This window comes from Crocodylus siamensis, chromosome 5 (assembly GCF_052110815.1).
Source record: "Crocodylus siamensis isolate JL-2025a chromosome 5, ASM5211081v1, whole genome shotgun sequence".
Taxonomy (NCBI): domain Eukaryota; kingdom Metazoa; phylum Chordata; order Crocodylia; family Crocodylidae; genus Crocodylus; species Crocodylus siamensis.
The window spans coordinates 1,242,889-1,266,367 of record NC_143399.1 but is presented as its reverse complement, the minus strand read 5'-3'; the positions used below and the strand labels follow the sequence as shown (position 1 = coordinate 1,266,367).

General features: G+C 64.4%; 3 protein-coding genes across 12 annotated transcripts in view; all 3 read right to left on the bottom strand.

The window, feature by feature from the left end:
- The window catches only part of IPO13 (importin 13), a 29,765-nt gene extending 28,059 nt beyond the window's left edge, over positions 1–1,706 (bottom strand). The window contains exon 1 of the mRNA XM_090048223.1: positions 1,353–1,706. Within this exon, the coding sequence (XP_089904349.1) occupies positions 1,353–1,445 (93 nt within the window). The 5' untranslated portion in view covers positions 1,446–1,706. The remainder of the gene's footprint in view (positions 1–1,352) is intronic.
- A 277-nt stretch (positions 1,707–1,983) lies between these two features.
- ARTN (artemin) lies at positions 1,984–5,807 on the bottom strand. 3 transcript variants are annotated; one of them, XM_090048224.1, is made up of 4 exons: positions 5,674–5,807; positions 3,409–3,497; positions 2,990–3,179; positions 1,984–2,798 (listed from the first exon to the last, which is right to left on the bottom strand). In XM_090048224.1, exons 2-4 carry the CDS (start codon positions 3,490–3,492, stop codon positions 2,374–2,376), a joined length of 699 nt encoding a protein of 232 aa, XP_089904350.1. In that variant the 5' UTR covers positions 3,493–3,497; positions 5,674–5,807; the 3' UTR covers positions 1,984–2,373. The 3 variants fall into 3 exon arrangements, with proteins under 3 accessions (XP_089904350.1, XP_089904351.1, XP_089904352.1); XM_090048225.1 differs by having other exon boundaries at positions 5,793–5,802; XM_090048226.1 differs by lacking the exon at positions 5,674–5,807 and adding an exon at positions 4,971–5,179.
- A 225-nt stretch (positions 5,808–6,032) lies between these two features.
- Positions 6,033–23,479, bottom strand: part of ST3GAL3 (ST3 beta-galactoside alpha-2,3-sialyltransferase 3) — a 278,014-nt gene continuing 260,567 nt past the window's right edge. For all 8 annotated transcript variants that reach the window (XM_090046552.1, XM_090046548.1, XM_090046553.1 and 5 more), the window contains 2 exons: positions 22,209–22,355; positions 6,033–8,526 (listed from right to left, as the gene is read on the bottom strand). In XM_090046552.1, the coding sequence (XP_089902678.1) occupies positions 8,437–8,526; positions 22,209–22,355 (237 nt within the window). In that variant the 3' untranslated portion in view covers positions 6,033–8,436. The remainder of the gene's footprint in view (positions 8,527–22,208; positions 22,356–23,479) is intronic.

The window sequence follows — 23,479 nt, the reverse complement described above, 5'->3', positions numbered from 1 at the left end:
TCCCTTCCGACCCTAGAAACTGAAACCATGAAACACCGGCGAGAGCCGACCTTCTGACCCTGCTGCCTGCTCCCCACCACACCCCCCCGGCCCGAGCTGCTGCTCTGCTGTCTGCTCTCCATCCTGTGTCTCACTGCTCAAGCTGCGCTCCGCTTCCTGCTCCCCACCCTGTGCTCTGCTGTCCGATCTGCCGCTCTGCTCCCTGCCGCACCCCTGATCTGCGGCGTGCCGCACTAAGGCCGCCGGTGGCACTTGCAGTGGCTGTACCATGGTCCGGCCTCCCCCAGTTGATGTTGTGTTGAAACGAGCTGGCCTCAGGCTGCAGGAGCGAATCGGTCCCACCTCCTGGCTCTGCAGGCAGGCAACACGGCCAGCAGCTGGGGCCCATCTTGCTCATTACCCACTGCCAGTGTGAGCCACGCGGGGCCTAGCTGCATTTCCAACCAGCTGCCGGGCAATTAGTCCAGCCCGTTCCAAAACAAGGGCCAGGGCAGCTCTGGAGAAGACGCACAAGACCTGAAACTGGTGGGCTCCTCCCGACCCGATGCCCCCCCAGCCGCCTGCACCAGGCTTGCAGCAGCATGAACTGTTTGCAGAGCCAGAGCAGCACCCAGGAGCAGCCTGGGCTTGGCGCTCCCACAGGCAAACGGCTCTGCATGTCGCACGGTGAGCATTTCCCCTGCCCCCAGCACGGGCACCGCCTGCGACCCTTCCAGCACGTCCCTGCTAGACCTGCCCCTCGCACTACCTCCTCCTGGCCGCGTGGTCCTGGCCCTCGCACGTGTCCGGCAGCGAGGCGGCCACCGCCTGCCGCGGTCTCGTGCCCCGCTGGCTTCCCCCGCGGCGCAGGGGGCGCGGGCAAACAGCAACCTCTCCTCCAGCACCCAAAACGCAGCACAGCGTCAAGAGAAGTTGCACTTAAAAAACAGGAGCGCGTCTCCAACTCGCCGCTCATGTCCGGGCTCCGTGGGCTCCCCGGCCAGCCCAGAGGGAGGCGGGAGCGAGGACACACGGGGTCTGCCCCCGCGCGCAGCGGGCCCCTGCGCGAGCCCACACCGGGGAGCGCCTGCCCGCTCCGCAGGGGCCACGAGCGCCAACCCCCGCTCGCGACCCGCAGGGACGAGGGCCCCCGCGTCGCTCCCTGCCCAGGCGGGCGCCGCACGGAGACCCTGGAGAAGGGGCCGCGTGCTCGGGACACGCCAGCGTCACGGGACCCTCGTCACGGCCGGGCCCAGGGGACCACGGGGCGAGGTGCAGACGGTGGTGAGACGGTGCCCCCCCGGTGCACCGTCATCGCCCCCCCCCCACACACACACACACACCGCCCGGCCCGGGGGGGGCGCCCGCCTCACCTGCTCCACGTTCTCCACGGTGAAGTCCAGGGCGGCGGCGGCGGCGGGGGCGGCGGCGGGGGCGGGGGGCCCGGGCTCCCCCCGCCGCTCCATGGCGCGGGCTCAGCGCAGCAGGGGCAGGGCGCAGCCGGCGGGGGGGCCGCGCCGGGGCATCGCGGGGGTGGGGGGGCTCTGCCTGCCCGGCCCGGCCCCTCCTGGGGGGGCTGGGCTCGGGGGGGTCTCCCCTAGCGGGTGGGAAACCTGTCCCTTCCTTGCGGGGGAACTGTCCTTTCCTCAGCGGGGGACTCTGCCCCTCTTCTTGGGGGAGCTCTGTCCCTTCCTCGGGGGGTCCTGTCCCTTCTCGGGGGGGGTCGGTGCCGGTCCGCCGGGGGGGAGGTGCCGGTGCGGGGGGGTCCGCGCTGCAACGCTCCCGCTGCCGCCGCCGGCCGCACTGACAGGGGTCCTGGCGGGGCTGCCCGCGCCGCTGCCTGCCCGGCTGGGAGGCGGGACGCTGAGCAGGCGTCCTTGCGGGCAGCCCCGGCCCGGCCAAGCCCCGGCGCCGCGCGGCATGCTGGGAAGTGTAGTCCGCGGCCCGGCCCGGCCCGGCGGCGGCGCTGCAGGCGGGAGCCCGGACAGAGGCGCGGAGGCCGGACGCGGCTGGTCGCTTTATTGCTACGGGAGACGGCGACTGTACAAAAATATAGTTTATCCCGCGGCTGCGATACAAAAGGGGGCGCCAGCCGCCCGCCAGCCCCACGGCACGGGCCGGCGCCGCTCGCGGTCAATAAATAAATAACTTAGAGTAATAAATAGTTGTTGCGGGGCCGGGGGCGCCAGCCCTGGCCACGCCGGGCTCCGGCGCGTGGCACCGGCCCCGTGTCCGGCAGATGGGCGCCGCGACGCCCCGCCCGCGCCTGCTGCCTGCGCACGCGGCCGTGGCCGTGGCCGTGGCCGGCCGGCGTCCACCGGGGTCCTGGGGCCCGCGGCTGCAGGCGCTCCTCTCGCGCCTACGGGCCCTCGGCACCGCCGCCCCGGGGGCCGCTCAGCCGACGCAGCTGCACTCGGCGGCCGAGAGCCTCTCCACCATCTGCCACGTGTTCTGCACGTCCATGAAGGAGACGGCCTCGTAGCGCGTGGGCCGGCAGCAGGGGTGGCTGACCACGCGGTCCTGCGGCCCCGGCGCGATGACCTGCTGCCGCAGCAGGCTGGCCAGCGTCAGGTCGTAGTTGCTGCGGGCGCGGTGGCACGACCCGCTGCAGTACTTGAACAGCACGATCTCGTCCGAGTTGAAGCCCAGCCCCAGGTCCCGCACCTTCACCATCAGGCTCCGGATGTGGCAGTTGCGGCCCCGGCCGCCCCGGCCCGGCTTCCTGGGGGCCTTCTTGGCCCGCGCGAGAGCCAGGGGCGAGCGCTCGGCCCGGAGCAGCAGGTCCTCGGCCAGCTGGGCCTCGGCCGTCACGTTGTCCCCTGCGAACACGGACGTGGCGTCAGCCTCCGCTCGGGGCCGGCGCCTTGGCTCACGCGGCGCCGGCCACCGGCCACGGGCCGCGGCGCCAGCCGCGGGCCTGGGAAGAGGCAGAGCTCGGCGCTGGGGCCTCCGGGAGTGCAGCCGGCCCCTCCGCCCCCGCCGGGGGAATCGCCGCCCGCGCCGCACCTACCGTACAGCTGGCTCCAGGCCGTGGCGAGCGGCGGCTCCGTGCTGCCCTCCCCGCCGGGGCTGGGGGCGCGCAGCCCCGCAGGCGCGGGGGTGGTGCCCGGGCTGCGGTTGTGATGCCAGGTCTGCAGGGTGCCCGTGGCCAGCCCGGCCAGCAGCGACAGCACGGCCAGGGCGCTCCACAGCACCCCCTCCTGCAACACAGCGCGGCGCCGGGTCAGGGCCCAGCCCGGGGCCCCTCACCCCAGACCCCAGCCCTGGCGCATGCAGGGAGGCAGCCGGGTTTGGGATTGGGATTGGGTCCCTGCTCCACAGCTGCCCAGCATGGGGAGCTAGCTGGGCCAGCGGCCCTCCAGGCCCCAGACCCCCAGCTGCACTGCCCGTCGTGCCCCCACCACCTCCCCCGCGCGGGGCCGGACTCACCCTGGGTGCTGGGCGCGGGGCTCCCCGGGAGGGGGCGGCTGGTCCAGCAGGCGTCCGCACAGGGCCCCCCGTGCTCCACTCCATCCTGGCTGCAAACAGAGCCGCAGTTCAGGGGCTGGCGCCCGGCACCCAGCACGGGGGGGGACCCCTGCACTGGGCTGGCCCCAGCGAGCTCCCCCCTGCCCAGCACGGCCACCAGCCCCCGCGCCGGGTCCGGGGCTGGAGCTCCTGCCCCCACCCACTCCCCGCCCGGCTCTTCTTGCTGGTGCCATGTGGGGCTGCAGGCCCGGGGGGTGGGGCACGGCCCCTCCTGCAAGGGGCGAGTGCCAGGGATCAGCCCCACGCCTGGCCAGGGGGCCGGGAACGCGCTGCGGGGCGGCCCTGTGTGCGCCAGATGGGCCCTTTCCCCGTGGCGCGGCCCTGGGAACGTTCCCCGGTTCCCGGTGGGAGCCCGACCTCGGCGACGCTGGGGCACGAGCACGGGCCCGCTGCTGTGGCCTTGCCCTGCGCCACCGGGCCCGCGGAGAGACGGGCGCTGGAGGCAGAGCTGGGGAAAGGGGGTCTGGGGCGCTGCCGGGGCAGGGCCGGCTCCCTCCCGCCAGGGCCCGGAGCCCTTGTGCCCCCAGGCGTGGGGCGGCACAGGGGCCGAGCTCCCCCCCTCCTGGGGACTGTATGGGGGAGTGCTGCGCAGCCCCCAAAGCCAGGTGTCCCAAGCTGACCCCACTCCTGCCTGCCGGGGGACGGGCGAGCGGCGCCCAGCGCCAGAGCTCCCCAGCGACAGCGCCCGGGTGCCACGGCAGTGCCCAGCTGCCTGCCCCCAAGCGCCCAGCGGCACGTCTGCTCCCACCGGGCTCGGGTCGGAGCAGGAGCGTCCGCAAAGCATCCTGCTGCCCCTGCTCCGTGCCCAGAGCCGCCAGCGACTCCCAGTCTCCCAGGACGCCAGGGTAATACCTGGGGTGGGCAGAGGGAGCTCCCACCCGTGTGTCTGCCCGGCTGGCGCTAGGCCCCTGCCAGGAGGAGCCAGGCCCAGGCTCCCCCGTGGTCACCGGCACGGCTCCCCGCCCCTCGCTGCAGCTTGGCAGGGGGACGCGGGCCAGGCCAGGCACGTGCGGCCCGGTGGTGCAGCCCTTCCCCCGGCCCCAGAGCCAACCTGCGGGGACTCACCCCGGGGCTGCTGCCCCCCTTCCCCACTGACGAGCCGGCCCCGGCCCCGGGCGCGCAGCCGACCGCAGCTCCCGCCAGCCGGGCCAGGCCTCCCGGCTCGGCCTCGGGGTCGCTGCGCGCTGCCCCGCTCCCTGGCCACGCACCAGAGCCACCTGCCCCACGCGGCCGTGAGCGCCCGCGCCCCCGGCCCCCGCAGGCAGCTGACTCCTCGGACAATGAGGGCGGGCAGGGAGCTCAGGGGCCACATCCAGTCCAGCCCCTGCTCCAGGCAGGACCGGCCCCAACTCCGTCCTCCCGGGCACGGCTCGTCTCCCGGGTCTTCAGCACCTCCGGGGATGGAGGCTCCCCCACCGCTGGGGCAGCCTGTTCCAGCGCTTGGCCACCCTCCTCGGGCTCACCTCCACGTCCCTTGCCCATTGCCTCGTCCGGGTCTGTGCCGGCGACCCGGGGTGAGGAGCCGGGGGCCGAGCGGAGGGCAGCAGAGGCTCCTGGCCCGGGCTGCGGGGCCCCGTGCGGGGCAGGGCCGTCCCCAAGGCTGCGGGGCTGGGGCTGGGTGCCGGTCCCCGGCCCGGGGACACCGGGCCCGGTCCCGCGCGGAGCTGCAGTTCGTCCGGACCCCATCGGGGGGCAGCACAGACCGGCCTCGCGCCGCCGCCCCGGCCCCGGGCACTGCGCGGCCGCTCCGCAGCCAGCGGTGCGGGGCGCGGGCCCCCGCGCCGGGGTGCTGGCGGGGCTGCACGCGGGGGGGACCCGGCCCCGACCCTGCCCGCGCGCCCGCCGCAGCTCGGCTCCTCGCCCCCGGCGCCGTCCGCCGGGCCCGGGGCGAGCGCGGCCGCCCGGGGCGCTGCCGGTGCCGGTGCCGGTGCCGCGCGGGGGCTGCCCGGGCACGCGGGGTCGCACGGACGCAGCGGCGGCCCGGGGGGGTCCGCGTCGGGGCCCGGCTCGTCCCCGCGGGGGCAGCGGGGCAGGGACCGGGCGGGACGGCGGCCCCGGACGGCGCAGAGCATCCCCCGACGGAGACCTGCCCGGCGCCGGGCAGGGACCCCGGGCGCAGGGGCCGGTCGCGGTCCCCCGCCCCGCCCCGCCCCGTCCCGCACTCACCGGCGCGGCCCCCGCCGCATCGGGCCGGGACCCCGCGGGCAGCGCGGCCCGGGACGCGCGGGGCAGAGCCCGCGGCCCCGCTCCCCCCGCCCGGCCGGCCGGCCGCGGGCAGCACTCACCGGGCGGGGCGGGCGGGAGCCGGCTCCATCCTCCCGGCCCGGCCGCGGCGGTGTCGGCTCCAGCCTCCGCCGTCACCTGATCCCGGGGCGGGGCCGCCGGCGGGCGGGACGGACACCCGGCCGGGCCCGCCCCCGGCCCGGGGCACGTCCCGGCCGCGCCGCCCCGGGGGCCGGGACCCCCTGCCGCGGGGCAGCCCGGCCGCAGCCCCGGCAAGCAGCAGGCAGAGACCGGGCGGCTCGTCGCACAGCTTTATTGCTCCCGGGACGACAGGACACGAGCCGGGCACGGGCGCTCGTGCCCCCTTCCCGGGGGGCTTAAAAAAATAGAAACTAAAACTACTTAAAACCCCTCCGCGTGCCCAGGGGCCGCCCCCGCCCGCGCCGGCAGCCCGACCTCAGCAGGGGATCCCGGCGCCCCGGGCGGGGCGGGGGCCGCTCCCCGCCCGGCCCTCGGCTCGGCCTCAGGCTCCTGCACCCCGCAGCACCCTGCCCCGCACTGGCACCCTGGGGCCAAGGTCCCAGCCCGGACAGCAGCCAGCTCTGCCCAGGGGGTCCGGACAAGCCGCGGCAGCGCCAGGGCACGGGCTCGTCGAGACAGGCCGCCTGCTCCAGGCAGCGGCTGCCCTCCTGGAGCCCGCCCCTGCCCGCATGGCCCAGGGCTGTGGGCCGGACCCCTGGGAGGCCGGTGGGGCAGAGCCTTGCTGGCGTGGGCACCGGGCTCCGGGAGGGTGGTGGTGCAGGGTGTGGGCAGCTGCATGGAGCCAAGAAGCCGGGTGAGCCCGCGGGGCGCTTGGTGACCCCAGCCGCCTGCGTCTGCCGCCCCGGGAGCCAGCCGGCACCGCAACAGGGAAGCCGGGCACCTCAGCCGCCTGCCCTGGGCAGGGGTCAGTGGCTGGCCCATCCCTGTCCCGGGCACCAGCTCACTGGAGACTGCTCACTCCCGGAGCCCGTGCTGCCCCATCGGGGTCTCGGGGGCTGAGGACTGAAGTCCCCACCGGCCTTGGCAAGGTGCTGCGCAGTTGCCCTCCACGTTCAGGTCAAGCCCCGGCCATGGAGGGGAGGGAAGCACAGCCCCAGCCCTGCCGCCAGCAGAGGGGCTGCTCCTGGCAAGCTCTGCCCATCTGAGCCAGTATGTGCGTCGGGCCGGGGCAGGGGTTGCCTGCTCTGCCCCCGGGGACGCGCTGGGGGCACCGAGCTGCCTGGTGCCTGGGGAAGGGAAGGGGCAGGCGAGGGGCTGCTCGTAGGGGAAGGCAGACAGGCCCAGATGCCTGCTCCACCGGGCCGGGCAGCCCTACAGGGTCTGGGGGAGGACGGGGGTTTCTAGCTCTTCTGGTTCCTCGGGACTGGAAGGGGAAGGTCCCCGCAGGCTGGACACGGCCTGGCTCGGCCCTGGGGGGCTGTCACACCCACCTGAGACACCCCTGGCTGTACCTTGAGGCGCTCGTTCGGTTTGCTCCTAGTTGTGCACCTGACTGCACACTTGGCCCCAACCCCGGGGGGAAGCAGGGGGACGAGCGGGGCTGGGGCTGGGGCAGGGGCAGCTGTCAGGGGCTCTGCTCCGAGCACCCCTTCCCAGGACAGCTCCCCGTGGCTGGACTCACCTCCCAGGACACTGGGGGACACGAGGCACAACTCGCCTGCCCCCACCTCAGGCCACATGGCATGGAGACAAGGCAAGCTGTCTGCCTCGGCAAGGGATGAGGACATGCCGAGGTTCCCAACTGCCCCCCAGCAGACCCCACCTCAGCCAACATTGTGGAGGCAGACAGGGGATGAGCTGGGGGTGGAGGGGGCTACACAAGCCCAGGTCTGTGGCATTTGCCCTGGACACGTAGCAAAGCTGCGGCTCAGCGCTATGGTGGACTCGCTTGCAAAAATAAATTACCCCCTGCACAGCCAAAGCACCACGCCGCTCCGAGACGCTGAGATCCAGGCTGCCCGCAGTCCCTGCCCCCATGCCACAGCCACTGGCAGCCCTGCAGCGCAATGACGCAGGGTCCTTCGTGCCACCGCAGCTGGGGCGGGGGAGGCCTGGCCGCTGGGCAGGCCAGAGCACAGCCAGGCCCGAGCGGGCAGCTGTGGCAACACGGCGGGACACGTGGGGAGCAAGGGGAGCGCAGACAAGCTAGTCTGCTCAGCTCCACCCAGGATCTCCCCGCGTCCCCTTCAACTGTAGCAGCACCAAGAGTCCAGTCTGGGTCCGACGGGAAGCCCCCCAGGCAGACAGAGCACAGTCCGGCTCCGCTTGTCATGTGATTCAGCAGCAGTTTTTTTTGTTTTTGTTTTGTGGGGGGGAGGAAATAATACTTGGTACATTCAGTGCTGCTACCTGGGCAGCGCCGCTGGATTTGGCACGAGTTGTCTGGCTCACAGACCCTCTGGAGTCCTCGCCATGCATTTCCAGATGCAGACGTCCCGTCTGCGGTGCTGAGTTCGAGGGCTGCCCTCGCAGACGCACCCCTGGCTCCCGCCGGCAGCCCCGGGCTGGGCACGGTGGGTGCAGTGTTGGCGTGCAATCCAGAGAATCCGCCCGGAGCACCCGGCTGTGTCGCTGTTTCCTGGGACCCCGTGGGGGCTGCCCTGCGATCTGCTCCCGGCGCTGCGGCGACTCGTCTCCTCCCTTCTACGCAGTGGCCGCGGCAGCTCAGATCCCGCTGGTGAGGTCGGTGATGACACGGGCCTTCACCAGCTTCCGCAGGAACTCCTTCTCCCGCTGGATGTTGTGCGTCCAGGACTGGAAGGGAACCAGAGACAAGCAGTCAGCGGCTGTCCCCCACCCCGACACGCACCGGCAGGGGCAGATCCAGGGGTGCAGGTGCACCTGCCCCTTGATTCCTGCTCCACCCGAGCTTTAACACCACGGGCCTGGGAGAGGCAGCAGAATTTTTATTCAGGCAGTGCTAAGACAGTGAAGCATCATGACTCATTGCAACAGGTTCCTGCTAATCTCTCCACTCCACAGGGGTTTCATAGTTTCATAGTAGTTTGGGGTCAGAAGGGACCTGAACAGATCATCTAGTCTAACGCCCCGCCACTGGCAGGAGCACGCACTGGGATCACACGACCCCAGACAGGTGTTCGTTCAACCTCTTCTTGAATTTATGCAACCCCGTGCCAGATGTAGCACGCACTCCAGGATTTGCACAGCACTGGTGCATCCCAGAGCGGCTAGAACAGGCACCACGGGCAGCAGGATCCCAGAGGGGCTGGAACGGGCTTCATGGGTGGTGCAGACCCCAGAGCGGGCACACCACCCATGGTGCTCCCATTCCTGCTCCCCAACTGGGCCATCTGAAGCACCTGGGCCATCCAGCCCAGGCCCCTGCTGCATGCAGGCACCACGTGAGGCACGTCCTGGCAACACCTTCAAGAGCAAATTGGATGCTTATCTTGCTGGGATCCTATGACCCCAGCTGACTTCCTGCCCTTTGGGCAGGGGGCTGGACTCAGTGAACTTCCAAGATCCCTTCCAGCCCGAATGTCTATGAAATCTATGAATCTATGAACTCTGGGACGGGCCCGTGTGCAGCGAGGCTCCTGAAATGGGCACTACGCTTGGGGCATCCTAGGTCCTGCCCATGGGGCTGGTCTGGGTCAGAGCTGAGGGGTCCAGCTGAGCTCGGCCCAGACATCCCTTCAGCCTTCAGCCGGCTCAGCATAGTTCTCAGACTGGTGTCCTTGACCGTCTGCTTCTGCCCTGTCGTAGGACACCTTCCTGTCTCTGCAGTTGCCTTCCCTGGGCCTTTCCATCACTGCCAGCCCATGGGTCTCATCCCCACTCTGCTCCATAAATGCTATAGAGAACACCAGGTCCCTGGCAGCAGCACCAGGAGCTGGCTCCTGAGGTCCAGGGGCCTCAACCAGGGACGGATCCAGGGGGCTGCACCTTGGAGTCCTGCTCCCCACAGAGTTTAAACCCAACAGCCTGGCTGTGGCAGCAGCAGCTCTAGTCAGGCTGTCACTTGACGTAGTGGCTCGCTATCATCTCCCTGATCCCTGCTAAACTCTTCACTCCACAGGTGTTAATGACCCTCTTCTTTATAATGGTCTCTATGTTCTGCTAATGAAGCTGGCCTCCGTCCTGCTGTGCTGCTGCCCATGAGCTGCTCCTGGTCATGGAGCTCCTATTTCACAGACCGTTTTTAACTCATTCCAATGACTTTCTATTTTTAGACATTCTTCAACTGAAGAAAAATGTGTGTTGTTTTATCGGTGATGATGAGCCTCGCCAGCTCTATCCCCCTTTCAAAACCCTAGATCCACCCGTGCCCCAGCTCCCATTCAGTCTACAAACGCACACTCTGCCATTCTCCAGCCCCTGCCCAGACAACTCCTGACCCTCCTGTGCCACTGTTCGGGCCCCGGGCGTGTGGCTCTGCAGCTAGGGAGCCCTGGGAACTGCTGCTGGCATCAGAACCGTGCCCTGGGAGCACACTGGTCAGAGAACCCTTCTTCCTCATAGCGTTTCAGACTGCCCTATGGACCCACCGACATGAGGATCATGGCCCTTCCCTGACTGCCAGAGGGGAGAGGTGGCGGTGGAGCAGCCAATGCGACCATCAGCACTTGTATCATCCTGGGACAGTGCTGCGCATGCTATGTGCACGCAAGACCCAGGTGTGTGGCAGGGCAGAACCAGTGTGCGCATCTCCCCCATCACCATCCATCTCTCCACTGGCAAAACAGCGCTCAGCTCCCATGGGCTGGGGCAAGCAAGCCCATGCTCCAGGGATGGGGCCTTCTGGCTCCAGCTACGCTGCAGTCCCCACAGGGTGCCCCAGGCTGGCAGCATGATCAGACCCCACTGCTCAGGGCTCGCACCAGGGTCCTGGAGCCACTGCTCTACAGTATGCGGCTGCCCAGCAGATACCGGCTCCCCACAGCAGCCTCGTTCCCTCCTTGGCTTTGCTGTTTGTGCTGCTGCCGCAGCTTCGGTTCCACCAGCAATGAAGAGTGAGGAGCCGCGTCCCTAAAGCAGAGCAGAGCACTCCCGTGATACGCTCAGCGCTGGGGCTCCTGCCAGTGGGGTAGCAGGGAGGCCAAGGACAGAGCACGTGGTATAAAGGGACGGTGGGAACTGCCTGGAGCAGAGGCAGTCGTCAGCTTCCCACAAACATCCTCCAAGTCCCCAAGAGAATTGCAGCACATTGCAATGTCCCACAAAGCCCCACACTGGATGGTGGCACACGGAGCCCTGAGATGCCTGCCCGTGGGCCTGGGGTGTCCTGCTGACGCAGCTGCCTGGCGTGAGAGCACCCAGGTTGCTGGCACGGCCACTAAGCATGCAAGTAGCCAAGCAAACCTGCAGTGTCAGCAGCTGTGCACTGCCACAGATGCTGGCAGCCAAACGTCTCCGGACAGCCACAGCCCGAGTGCTGTTGGTTACCCCCTGGCTGGGCCCAGGCTGTAAAGGATCAGTCTCCAAGGTGTGGGTGGAGCAGGGGCAGGTCCTGGTCATTCAGGATGCAGAGCTAGACCCACTTGTGCCCAGGGCAGCCTGGCTTGACATGCACAGAGCAGAGAAGCCACCAGCTCTGCCTGAGCACCCGCACGGGTTGCAAATGGGCCTCTGGCGCAGGCACGTAGGGGCCCACGGCTGTTGAGCTGGGATGCAGGTGCACGGGTCATGGTCAGACCCAGTGACACGCTGATAAGGGCAGGGCAGGGCAGCTGTGCTGCTGCTCTCACGCCAATCCAGGCCCCAGTGTTTAAAGAACCTTTTTTGGTATAACACAGACTCTGGTGAGGCATCTTCCCAGCCGGCAGGGTCTGTGGTCACCTCAGCTGGTGCCTGCTTAGGACCGCAGGCACATTCACGATGCAGGGGGGCTTAAACCTGAGGCAGAGGAGGATTTGGTAGGTGAAGAGGAAGAGCCCTGGCCTGTCCTTTTACCTGCTCCGGAAGGGCAAATCCAGAACCTTTATGGGGAGCTGCTTCTCAAAGCTGCCAGGCATGGGGCACTGCACCGGTGGGAGGGCTGAGATTTATCTCCAGGTTACTGATCGCAACAGAGGAGCTGGCTCCCAGTGACCAATGTGGCTAAGCAAGCAAACGCAATCACGTCTCTGCACCGTGTGGCTGGACAAGGCCGGCAGGGAGATGGGAAAGTTTCACAAGTGCCTGGAGACTGACCTCACATGTGCTTCGGTCCCTAGCACCCGCTGGCTGTCATGGGCCACAAGTGCCTGAATGCCTGCCCTGGGACCCCGCGTCCCATCCACATGCACGGGGCTCAGGCTCCTGTGGTACTGAGTAGGAGGGTCATGGCACGGCCGCACGAGGGACTGGGTGGGCTTGACCAGCAGGTGCAATGGGGCTGGCTCTGCAGAACCAGGAGCATTGCATGTGCGTGGTTCAGGGCTGGAGAGTCCACACGTGGCACCCAGCAGCCCCCAGCACTCAAGTCCTGTTATGAGGATGCTGGTAAGGGCACGGAGGATCGAGGCCCCTGCAACCTCAGGCTCCCTCCATCGGGGCCAAGCAGGCGTGTGGGGGTGGCTGGCGGGTAAACCTGGCTGCACTGCACCAGGCTGTGGGACATGTGTCCCCCACACCTCCCCAGTAAATGTCAAGGTGTCTTTGTAACCAATCTTGCCTGCAAATCGCCCTGGAGCTGTTTCAGCTGATGCATCGTTCTTTGATGCAGCAGGCACTTCAAGCATCGCTGAGGCTGGGCTGCTCCCAGCTCTGCCCAGGGGGCTGTGTGGGCAGGGCCTGGGGGAGCAGCTGCACATGCCTGCTTGGGGCAGTGTGCGGGCAACGTGACTAGGAGCCAACCCAGCCTCGTGCGGAGCCCATCTCCAGCCATGCTGCAGCTTGTTTTTCTTCCTCTTTTTTCCTTTGACAAGTCAAAGCTGCAGCGCAAGGATTTCCATTGCATCCTGCCCCAGGTCCTGGCCCACCTGGCTCTGGCCTCCGGATGGGCAGCGCTGTCTGCAGACCCCCCTAATACTGGCTTTGGCAGGAGCACTGTGTCCTCACCCACTCGTCTCCTGCTGCTGCTCCCTGCTTGTTTCCACCAGCTGCATTGGCCCTGACCGATCCCGCTGGACTGACCGACCGTGCCAGGTCAGGTGACTCCAATGGGAAAGGAAGGTTTCAGCTGCACGAGGAGCCCACCTGCCTTCCCTGCAGTCCCTCCAGGACCTGGGCCTTTTCGTTGGCAGGGACTGAGCTGTCCGGCCACTCCCTGCCTCCAGTGCCCAGCAGTGCCAGTCAGCCCCAGCTCCTGGCAGCGCCTGCTTGGCACCTGGGAGAGGCTCCTACCCGCATGGTGAACAGCTTTCGCTAGTGCAAGCCAACCCAGCGGCCTCCACGCCAAGAAGGAGTGATGTATCCCTGAGGACCCGTGAGGAACTCAAGCCCTCCTCCTGCACTGGGAATCAGGGTGGGTTTCCTCTGCTCAGGATCTCTCCTGTGTCACCTGGTGCATGCTCAGGCTCAGTCAAAGCAGCCCCATGGCGTTAGGGAAGGAAACCGGCTAGGGCATCCAGGAGCCTTTACACCTGGGCAATTCTGGTAGGAAAACAGGAGACTGGATGGACCGGGACCCGCGGGAGCACCCAAGCAGAGTGCTACAAGGCAGAGGAGGTTTCAGAGACAAGCCTCTAGGAAAGGAAGCGGAGCGTCCATCTGTAACCCATTACAGTCCGCACGGTGGCTGGGCACACGCTGTTGTCAAGCGAGCTCATCTCGACCGCTGAAATCCCGTGAAACACCACGAGCCAGCCAAAGAAGTAAAATTGAAGGAAAACACCTCCAAGGGGACCAGGAAGCTGGAGCAGGACAGTTCCCAGCGCACCCTTCTGCTCCGGTGTGTCCCCCCATTACAGCTTTGATGCGCGGTGATGGCCTGGCAGGGGAGAGCTGGGAATGAACCGCACCAGAGACGGCAGTGGCTGGCTGCTGGGGTTACGCGGCTCTTACCAGACCACCTCAGCAAGCACGTCTGCATGTGTATTCAGCTTTCCACAAGCGGATATTCCTGCAGCGTTTGTGAACAAAGCCAATCCCAGGGGCTGGGGCTGGGGTTCTCCTAAGCAGCAGGCAACCTGCTTCTCACGACGTGCACAGAGCCCCGAACGCGAGATGGGACAGGGCCGGGGGGAGTTTCAGACACTGATTGCTTTTAGCTCACAAATGCGAGCCCCTTGCTCATTCTCCCTGGCTCCTGGCTGCCTCTGCTGTGGCCCTCAGAGCCACGCTGGGGGAGCTCTCAGGCTGCCATGGTGGGAGGACCATTTCAAGTGCTGGCTCATCCTGCGTTCGGGGACAGGGATTATGCGCCCCCCACCCCCTGCGTTTCACTCTCTGAGCTGGCCCCGTACACATGCATTGCCATTAGCCTTCCTGGCTGTGCTCCCAGGCACCTAACGAAAAGCCGAGGGGAAGCATTCACCTGGCGTTCAGGCCATCTTTAACCTTCAGAGGATCAGAGCATCTTTGCCCCTCCACCCCATCCCCACAGCACAGGACAGGTCCCATGCGCTCTTCCCTGGCTTTCATTTTTGAAGTATCCAAAAGCCTCTTGCCATGGCTTTCCCATCCTTCACAGTTTCATTCTCCTTGGCCCCGGTGGCCCTCGTGAGCCCTGCCCGTCCTGGACTCTGAGTTGCAGCCTTCTCTGCCACTTGACCCCCTTGACGGTCTGTGCCTTGCCATTACGGGAGCTTTTGTCCTCCGGTCCCACGATGACATGACAGCCCTGGTACTTCTCTCCACCAGCATTAGAGAGGCTGCTCTCCACACTGAAACCCCAGCCCAGCAGAGCCTCTAGGACAGTCCTTCCCCGAGCAACTAGCCCAGACCACTTCCACTGCATCCATGCTTCCACTTCCCACCTCCCTCCTGTTGGTCCCGTCATCAACGTGCCAGGCTCCCCCAGCTCTTGTCCCCGTCTCTCTCTTTCCTGATGGTGTGCGCCCTCAGACACCTGCCTGCCAATCGTGACTGCTATTCCACCACATTTCCATGCACTTCCCGTGCTGGAGGTACAGGTCCACGAACAGGAACCCCGTGCAAGGCACTCACTCAATGCAGAGGACGCCCGAGTCAAACAGGTGGCTTTTCAACAAGGAGAAAAAGACGCGTGAACCTCATCAGTCATCAGTGCAGGCCCCCAGCGAGACACGATGCCCTTCGGGAGCTCCCCCTGCCCCAGCCCCTCACCTCCTCCTCCAGAGCTGACCTCCATTTCAGTCTGCACCGCTCCTTGTGCTCCGATGGCCATTCATCAGCCAGGCTCGAATGGCAATGTTTTCAGTCCATAAATCACCAGCTCAGACATCTGCACTGTTTTCAAAGGAGTTTTGTTCTTCTCGCTCACTACTGGAACTTCAAGACACTCAAGGGGGCTGGAGCGGCACCCCCTGCACCCCCACCCCTACCCTGGTCCCTGATTGAAAGCGCAATGGCTAACTTCACAGGGAGAGGGAGGGTGACAATAAAGCAAGATTGTTTGCCCCCATAAAGGCAGAGGCTGCAAATGTTATGGTTATGGATCGATCCGAGATGCAGCTACAGGCCAGGCGAGATGGAGACAAAGCCGTGCGCCATCTGCACGCCGACAGCCCCGAGCCCACTGCCTCCCTGCGCGGCCCCTGCACCCACTGACCGAGAGGGTGCAAGATGATGCCCTGCAGAGTCCCACGCAGAGCGGCTGGGGAAGCAGGACTGTTGCCTACAAGCCTCCATTGTGATCTCGGGGAGAGATCAGACGGCCGCCCGGGGTGGGGGCTGCCCATCCACTCCCACTCAGTCTGGCGGCATGTCAAGCTGAGTATCTCATGTTCAGCCGTCAAAGGCAGCTGGCTGCTCCTGCAGCATCAGAGCAGATGCCTGATACTCCCCTCCAGCTCCCAACGCAGTCCCCGTGACGGGAGCAGGCTGGTCCCCAACTGACAGAGGCAATGTATAAGCTTGCGCTGCTCATATCCCCAGCTCTAACAGATCGAAGCATTTTGTTTTCGTGAGCTAATACACAGCTGTGGTGGCCCATCACGGAGGAGACAGGCCACATGTGTTCTCCTCCCAGCCTGGCGGGAGTTTCGTCTCTTCTGGGAAAGCTCCAGCAGCCACGTTCGTATCCCAGGCTTGAGCTCATTGCCGTGCAGGCAAGCCAGGGTGAGGTCTCCTCGGAGCGGGTCTTCCAGCGTGTGAGGGGCCTGGGTTGTCCATCTGCAGAAGGAGAGCTTCACCTGGGCCATTAAACCTGGCCTTCTTCCCCCAGGTCTCTTTGCACCTCGCGTCCATAAGCTCATTGCCATTGGCTCACTGTCATTTTCCCACTCCGAAATTATTTCTGCTTGAGGCACTGGATTATTTCGGTAATGTGGTAACAACTCTTAGTACCTTTTTAAAAAAATCTGAATCCCTCCAGCACCTTCATTTCTCCCCACCTGCATCTTTCAGGGGTGGGTTTTCCTGCCTTGTATTTGAGAACAGCGGCTTGCAGGACACGGCACATTTAGAGAGGCAGGCTGGGCAGCAGAACGGAAAGCAAGGCTATGAAATCTTGTCAGCTGCACCAGGATTTTGCTCACAAATGCCTATAAAGGAGGATGAGGTGGAGCCAGCCCTGCCCCAGCGAGGATTTGAGGCTTGTTCCTCTCTCCACAGGACTGGCAAAGGCAATGGGGAGCCTAAAGTAATGGGAAACTGAAAAAAAAAGGTTTAGTCCCCGCCTTTTGTAAGAGTGAGCTCGAGGAGGCAGAGCACAGACTCGGGCCTCAGGGACAATGCACGTGTGATTCACAGGTCAGGCAGCCAAGTCCCAGGTGCATAACCCAGACCATCCAACAGACACAGTGATGCACCGCCGAGGGAGGGCTGTAGCCAGCTGTGCAGAATGTGCCTCCCTATCCGGCAGGGCGGGTGGCATCTCGGGGAGCTTTCCTAGGCTCCGTCAGATGCTAAGTTGGGGTAAACTGTCCCTTTGCAGAACTCTCCTGACTTTGCACTAGGGCAAGCCTGGAGCAGCAGCAAGCCCTGACCTCACAGCATCCAGGCAGAGGCCCTGGGCCCTTGCTCCTCCCTGTGGCCCCTGGCAGCTGTGCTGGTGCAAGGCTGCTGGATCCTGGATCTGCCCATGGGGTTTGGGCCCAGATCGGGCCTTCCTCCATCTGAGCTCACTGTTGCCTTTACTAGCGCCTGCATTATTAGATGAAGCACGGCTGGTCTGCAGGCATGGGGCTTGGGCCTGGTAGGACGTGAGCACGAATCCCTCCAGCACCGCCAAGGGCCAAGGTGGCCGAACTACCACTGATGTTGTGCGGCTCTGAGGAAGATGCAATTTTGCTCTCTGCTGTGAAGCAAAGCACTTGGGGCCGAGGCCGCCATGGGGATGGTGGTCTGCTGAGCAGAGACCCTGCTTCTGGAAATCAAGGTGGGAAAGGTGGAGTGAGTCCAGATGGATGGAGGTGGCGGTCTGGAGCACGTGTTGGAACTTCCTGGAGGCATTGCGCTTTCTCCGGCTCATCGTGATCAGCTGCAAAGTCTCTGTGGGGTTAGTTACATTCTCAACAGGGCTTTTGATAAACGTTTGCATGTGAAATCGGGCCAGAATTATCCAGCTGCTTTGCAAGGGACTGCGATGCTGCAGCCCGCCCTCAGCGAAGTCAAACGAGAGACCGTTGTCGAGTCGGGAGACTCCTGCGCCAGGCGGAGCTTATGGGATTCTGACTTTTTGGGCACTTAGCTGGGGCCAGGACAGCTCCCTCCGTGCTGGGCAGGTCACCAGAGCCTGCTCTGACGTGGGGCTGCAGAACGGCACCAACAGCGGCTGAGATCAGCCTGCAGCTCGGCCTTCTACAGCGGACGCGGTGCAGTGCTAAGCAAGCGGAGGCTCCAGCACGAGGGGAAGCAGCAGCATGGCACAGAGGAGGGCAAGAAGACGACATTGCCGGAGGTTGGTAAAGACCAGGAGGAGCCAGCTGCAGTCCAGCGCTCCCGGGTGCTAGAGGTTTGCTGCTGCCGTCACGCTGCTCCAGATGACACGGGCTCCAGGGTCCTGGCAGAGCTGCCAGCAAACGAAAGAGCGGTTGAAACGCCACCCTGTGACCAACGAGACTCATGAAGCTCGTGTCCAACAGGCAGCTGCCGGGGAGACAACTCCAACATAACCCCAGGGCTGGCGTGGATCTTTCCACCAGATGAACCAAGGACGTGGCAAGTCAATCAGGATATTGCCTTCACTCTGCAGCTTGGAAGCGCCAGGACGTAACCCCGGCATTTCCCTCATGTGATCCTGTTTCTATTCCGAGCAGAGGGGAGTCCCATGGAGCCAGTGTCCCGCGTCATCTGGCATGACACAAGCCAGGGATGGAGGCTCTGCTGTGCTGCCAGGGGCAGTGGCATGGGTGCGTCACCAACCAGCGAACACATACGTTCTTGAGCCCGGGCCCTGGCTCCCAGCCCTCCTCTTTCACTCCTCCACCCCTGGGAAGCCCCTTTACTGGTGCAAAGGGACAAGGGCAAGAACTACAGAAACAAAGACTGACTCTCCAGGGAAGGTCCCTCATGGTCAGGGCTGTCGGACCGTGGAACATGCTGCCCAGGGGGTGTTCCCAGGAGAGGCTAGACCGGAGCGTCTGGGACAGAGGAGCAGCAAATCCTGCATCTGTGCAGGAAGATGGGCTCAGCGGCCTGCCCTGAACCCCGGGATGAGGGGCTGTGATGCTGTGAAGCCCATCCTGCCTGCGTGGAGGGAGATCAAACTACCCACAGGGAGCTACCCCGCTGGAGTCCAGGGCGCTTCCAGGTGTCCCTGCCATGCCGTTCCAAGGGATTGGTGTGGTACCGCTTGGGTGCCCCCAGGACCCTGGAGGAAGGAGCTCAGTGGTGCCCAGGCCCCAGGGTAGGTGGGTGCCCTCCGCCTCCCCTACTACAGCCAAGGGAATGCGATGTTTGGAGCAGCCTGCGCGTGCAGCACGGACAGCAGGTCTGATGCACCATGACTGTGCAAACTCTGCTTCACCTCTCACATGCACAACTGTCAGTGGCGTGCATGGGCATGGGCAGGGGCAGATGCAGTGGCCCAGTCTCGGCAGAGGAGTGGTTGTCTTCATCTAGATGTGAGCCTGAAACTGCCTTTTTCTGGCTTTTGTGTGCAGTCAGAACAAATTCCCCAGGGATGAGTCACGTTTCCGAGGGTGTCCGGGGAGACATCAGGCAAGCACTGAGTGTAAATCAAGGGCACGCCTCATGCGGGGAGCACAGGCCATAGCCTGCGGGCCCATTCCTTCCAAGACACCCCACGCAGCGGAGCAGTTGGTTTTATGATCGCTCCCAAAGGGGATAGCATGAACCCGCACACGCGGGACCCCTGGGAGCTCAGAGCTAGACGGTGAGGGGGCTCATGTTTGCATTTTTTCACTAAGAGCAGCCGCAGTTTCACGGCGGAGTGCCAGCGCTTCTTGCAGCTGCTGGAGGCAGCTCAGGCATGCAAGGTTGCATAGTGCCATCTGCATGGGGATGGTGCCCATGGGGGCACCTGGGTCTCCCCTCTCCCCACCCAGGCCCCAAGCAGGCCTGGCTGGGTGCTACCATCCAGCTTGCATTCAGCCTGGCTCAGGGCTCTTTATTCCCAGACCTTAAAGCACTTTGCAGGAGATGGCTCCAGTGGCACAGGGCACTGCCCCTATTTGTGCTGGATGAGCTGAGAGTAAAACCCGGGTCTCTTGCTCACAGTCTGCCCGCAGAGAGCCCCTGTTCAAGGTGGGCAGGAAACGTCTCCACAAACATCAATGCCAGCAGAGGCTCTTCCCACCCCCAGGCTGAACTCGTGCAGGAGCCAGCCAGCACGGCTAAAGCAGTGCCCTTTGTGTTGGTACCTGCAGGCTGGAGGGTCTGGGGACAATCCCTGGGCTCCCTTTCAGAGGCAGAGTCTGTAGCAGGAAACCTGGGCCAACCTGGGCAGCTCCAACTCACAGCGTGCTGACGCAGCTGCAGGGTGGACACGACCTGCCGTGCCAGGCTCCCGCACTGAGCTGTGTGCTGAAAGCAACTCTGCTCCTCGTGCACGGAGCAGACCCCCGCCAGATCTTGACGGGAGCACGGGGACGAAGTGGGTGCACGCATGGTTCCGGTGCAGCAATTTGCACGTGCTAGTCCTCGAGGCGTGGCCAGGCCTTGGACTGGATGCGGAAGCCATAAAGGAAGTGCAAGGAAAGTGACCCCATGCCCACAGGCCGGGTCGTGCTGCACCCAGCTGTTGGCCAAGCCACCAGCCTGGGAGCACGAGCAACCCACCAGCATGCAAAGTTCATGTCGGTCTCTCCTCCCAATACTGGACACTGCAGTCCACATCTGACCGAGTCTCCATCAAGGCTCTGAGGGCAAACACAGAAGACACCCCCCCACCCCGGGCTCCTGCTCCCTTCACCTTGCGACTTCCTCCCAGGTGCCTGGCAATTACCAGCTGAAGTTAATATTAACGGGAGAGGAGGAAATGCAATCCTGGCCACTCTTCATGTTCTGTGATAGCGCAAACAATTTGTCATGATGGGGGGCAACGGAGGAGCATTTATTATTGATCGCTGGGAGCATATGGCTTTGCCGGTCCCAGCAACTGCCATGTAAGAGGAAGCCGTGGGTGTGTGGTGAGGATTAGGTTGGTGGGCACGTATCAGATAACTCAACCTCCAGCGGCACAAGGATCTGCCCACCAGGCTCAAAGACCCGTGGAGCAGGGGTGGCTTGAACCTGAAAAAATGGCCTCGGCCACAAGGAAACATCTCCCACCTCCCTGGGGCAGCAGCAGTCCATGTTTACCCCCTCCTGGGGGAACGTCCATCCCGCAGGGCTGAGCAGAGATCCCCGCTCTCCTTTGAGAAGAGGTGTTTAAGTGCAAGGACAATGCCAGCACAAGACCACATGCATGGAAACTGGCCACAATACATTTTGGCTGGAAACAGAAAGTTTCCAAACACCCAGGGAATGAGGCTCTGCAACAGCAGCAAAGGCAGAACCTACCTTGCTTTGAGGTGGAGCCTGATCCTTTATGAATGAGCACGTGATGTGGCTGCCAGTGACAGCAGGGCTGCCCGGAGGGACCCTGAAGCCCCGGGTTCAACCGCTCCAAAGGGAGCTAGGGAAAACGTGCATCAAGGTGCCCCTGGGTATGGCTTGGGGCAGCAGAAGCCATGCCGGTGCATGAGCTCAGAAGGAGGAGGGCTAAATATGAGGGGAAACAGCTCGTAGGCTGTGGTCCATCTGGCCATCCTAGGCGCTCAGGTGGTTTCCCAGAGAAGCTGAGTGCCTTGTTAACCAATTCACCCCATGTGGGCAGGAGGTGCCCGGCCTGCCCGGTGCAGCTTGGAAACTGAGGCACCGAGCAACCATGACTCACAGGGCACGCCAGCATCAGAGCCAGGGACCGAGCCCAGCTCCTGCAAGCCTCAGACCAGCACCCGGCCACCTTGCCCTCAACAGCCATGCCCCTCACCAGGCCAAACGTGGCTGAGAGCAGGAGGCCATGTCCGAGAGATGGCGGCCAGGCCTGCACGGGAAGCGCCAGCTGCAGAGCTCTCCTGGCAGCCCCTCTTCCAGCACGTGAGCTCAGGCTGGCAAGTCACGCAGGTTTGGCAGCAAAGTGTTTCCTACCTGCCCTGGCACTCTGATGTGGCTACCACCGCAGCGTCGGGGGTCTTACATCACTCTAGAAGTGCCGCGCCCCTCCTGACATCACAGCACTGCCTTGGCCACGCACCTCTGTGCAGCTGCCTTTAGATGAGCAAGCTGCTGCTTCCTGGGCAGCTGGGGGATAACAGCACAGAGAGCAGAGGGAGGCAAGGTGCCAGGCCCCAAGCAACCTGTTCCCCAGGAGCTTTCCCATTGATCTGCCCTAGTTGGTGCTGCTTTGACTTCCCCCATTCACTGCTGCCCACGTCAGCCCCAAGCAGCGTACAGATTTGCACCACATGTGCTCCATGGGACTCTTCTGTCCACATCCAGATACTCTGTAACACAAGTTATGCTTGAGAGCATGTCCAGACACAGCCTGGGTTTTCATGTGCTTTTTGTCCCTGATACCAAAGCTAGTGCCCATCCCTTGCCCAAGGAAGAGCAATGGGTCAGAGAATTAGAGAATCCCAGAGCCACGGGGCTGGTGAGGAGCTGCAAGGTCACATCCAGTGCAAGCCCTGCTGGAGGCAGGATCAGCCCTGTCCAAACCAGCCTGGACAAACCCCATGTCTGAGCTCTGAGCACCAGGACAGTCACCCTGACAGCCCCAGGCATCGCCCCTGCCCCTGGGAAAGCAGGGGGCTGCGGCTGCCAGCAACCTGCTGCTGCAAAGGGGGTTCATGGACGCTGCAGAGAGCACAGGCAGAGGCAGCGCCCCCGCTGCAGAGGAAGGCAAAACACCAGCCTGAGCAGGGAGGAAAATCCCTTCTTGTGCCGAGCTGAGCGGCTCCTACCTCCTTGATGGCCGACATCTTGATGTTCTCATAGTAGTGCAGCGGCGCGTTGGGCAAGCTCATGTCGTAACCGAATCCCGCAACTGCTACCTCATCGCAGTTGTGGAGTGCCATGGTTATTGCTACGCTTCCCAGGGTGGGGATGTTCTGGGCAGGGAAAAAGAAGGGACACGAGTCATTTGCACATCGCTGCCATCCTCACTATGAATGCAACCTCCTGTCAAGGGCTTGGGACAGAAGGATAACATTACTCCCTGGCAGGGCAGTAAAGGGCCAGGGCCCAGCTGGGTATCGGCTGCCAAGGCTGTTGCAGTCTCTGACCTGCGCAGGAAACCCTGCCACCACCTGCAGCGACGGCTGCTCCAGCTCTGTGCCTGGCTTCTCCTGCCCAAGTCTGGCCAGGCAGGGGGCAGTGCCAGGGGTTCAGCTCTCCCTCTCCCTCCTGTGGGCTGTGTCCTGGAGATAGGGCAGCAAGTCTTGCTAGGAGAGGGGTGGTGAAAGAGGCCAGCTGTAGCTGGAGAGGGTGAGCATGGACATTTGTTTTCAGATGTTACAGCAGCCGCCAGCGTCTGAATCCCCAGCAGCTTCCCACCAGCCCAAGATGAGCGTGAGAGCTGACTGAGTCAGCTGAAGGGAGGCAGCAGGGAGCATGGCACAGGGGACAAAGTGCCACCTGCGGCAGCTGCACGAACACCAGGATGGGATGGGATGGGATGGGATGGAGGGAGACCGGGGGCTAGGGGCGACCCCGCTTCCCTGTATGGGCGGCCAGACCCGGTGCTGTGCAGGGGAGATGCCTGCTATGGGGGTGCCAGGATCCAAGCAGCGCCTGGCCTCTCCCCGGCTGTGCTGCCTTTGGAAAACAACCTGCGGGCAGGAGCCAGCCTGAGCTAAAAGCCAAGAGAAAAGCACAAGCAGGGGCCCAGGCACCACTGAAATCATCGGTCTTTGCTACAGGCCGAAGGGCTCTTCCTCCATTCCCAGCTCTCCCACCCTGCCCTCACTGCCACTTCCCAAGTGGCCAGAGCTTCTCCCTGTTCAAACGTGGCCTGTCTGGGGAGGAGCTCACTACTCCTGAGATGGCAGTAAGACCAGGCATGCTGGGCTGTACTTTGTCCCCCACAGCGAATGCTGCAGAAGCAGGGGCTCCTTCTCTGGCTTGTGCATGTTCGCTGGTGGTGCTGGGGCTAAGTGAGGTCGGGGAGCACTCACAGCCTGCCTCACTCAGCTTAAAAACCCACAGATCAACTTGACAGCAACAGAGATGTCCT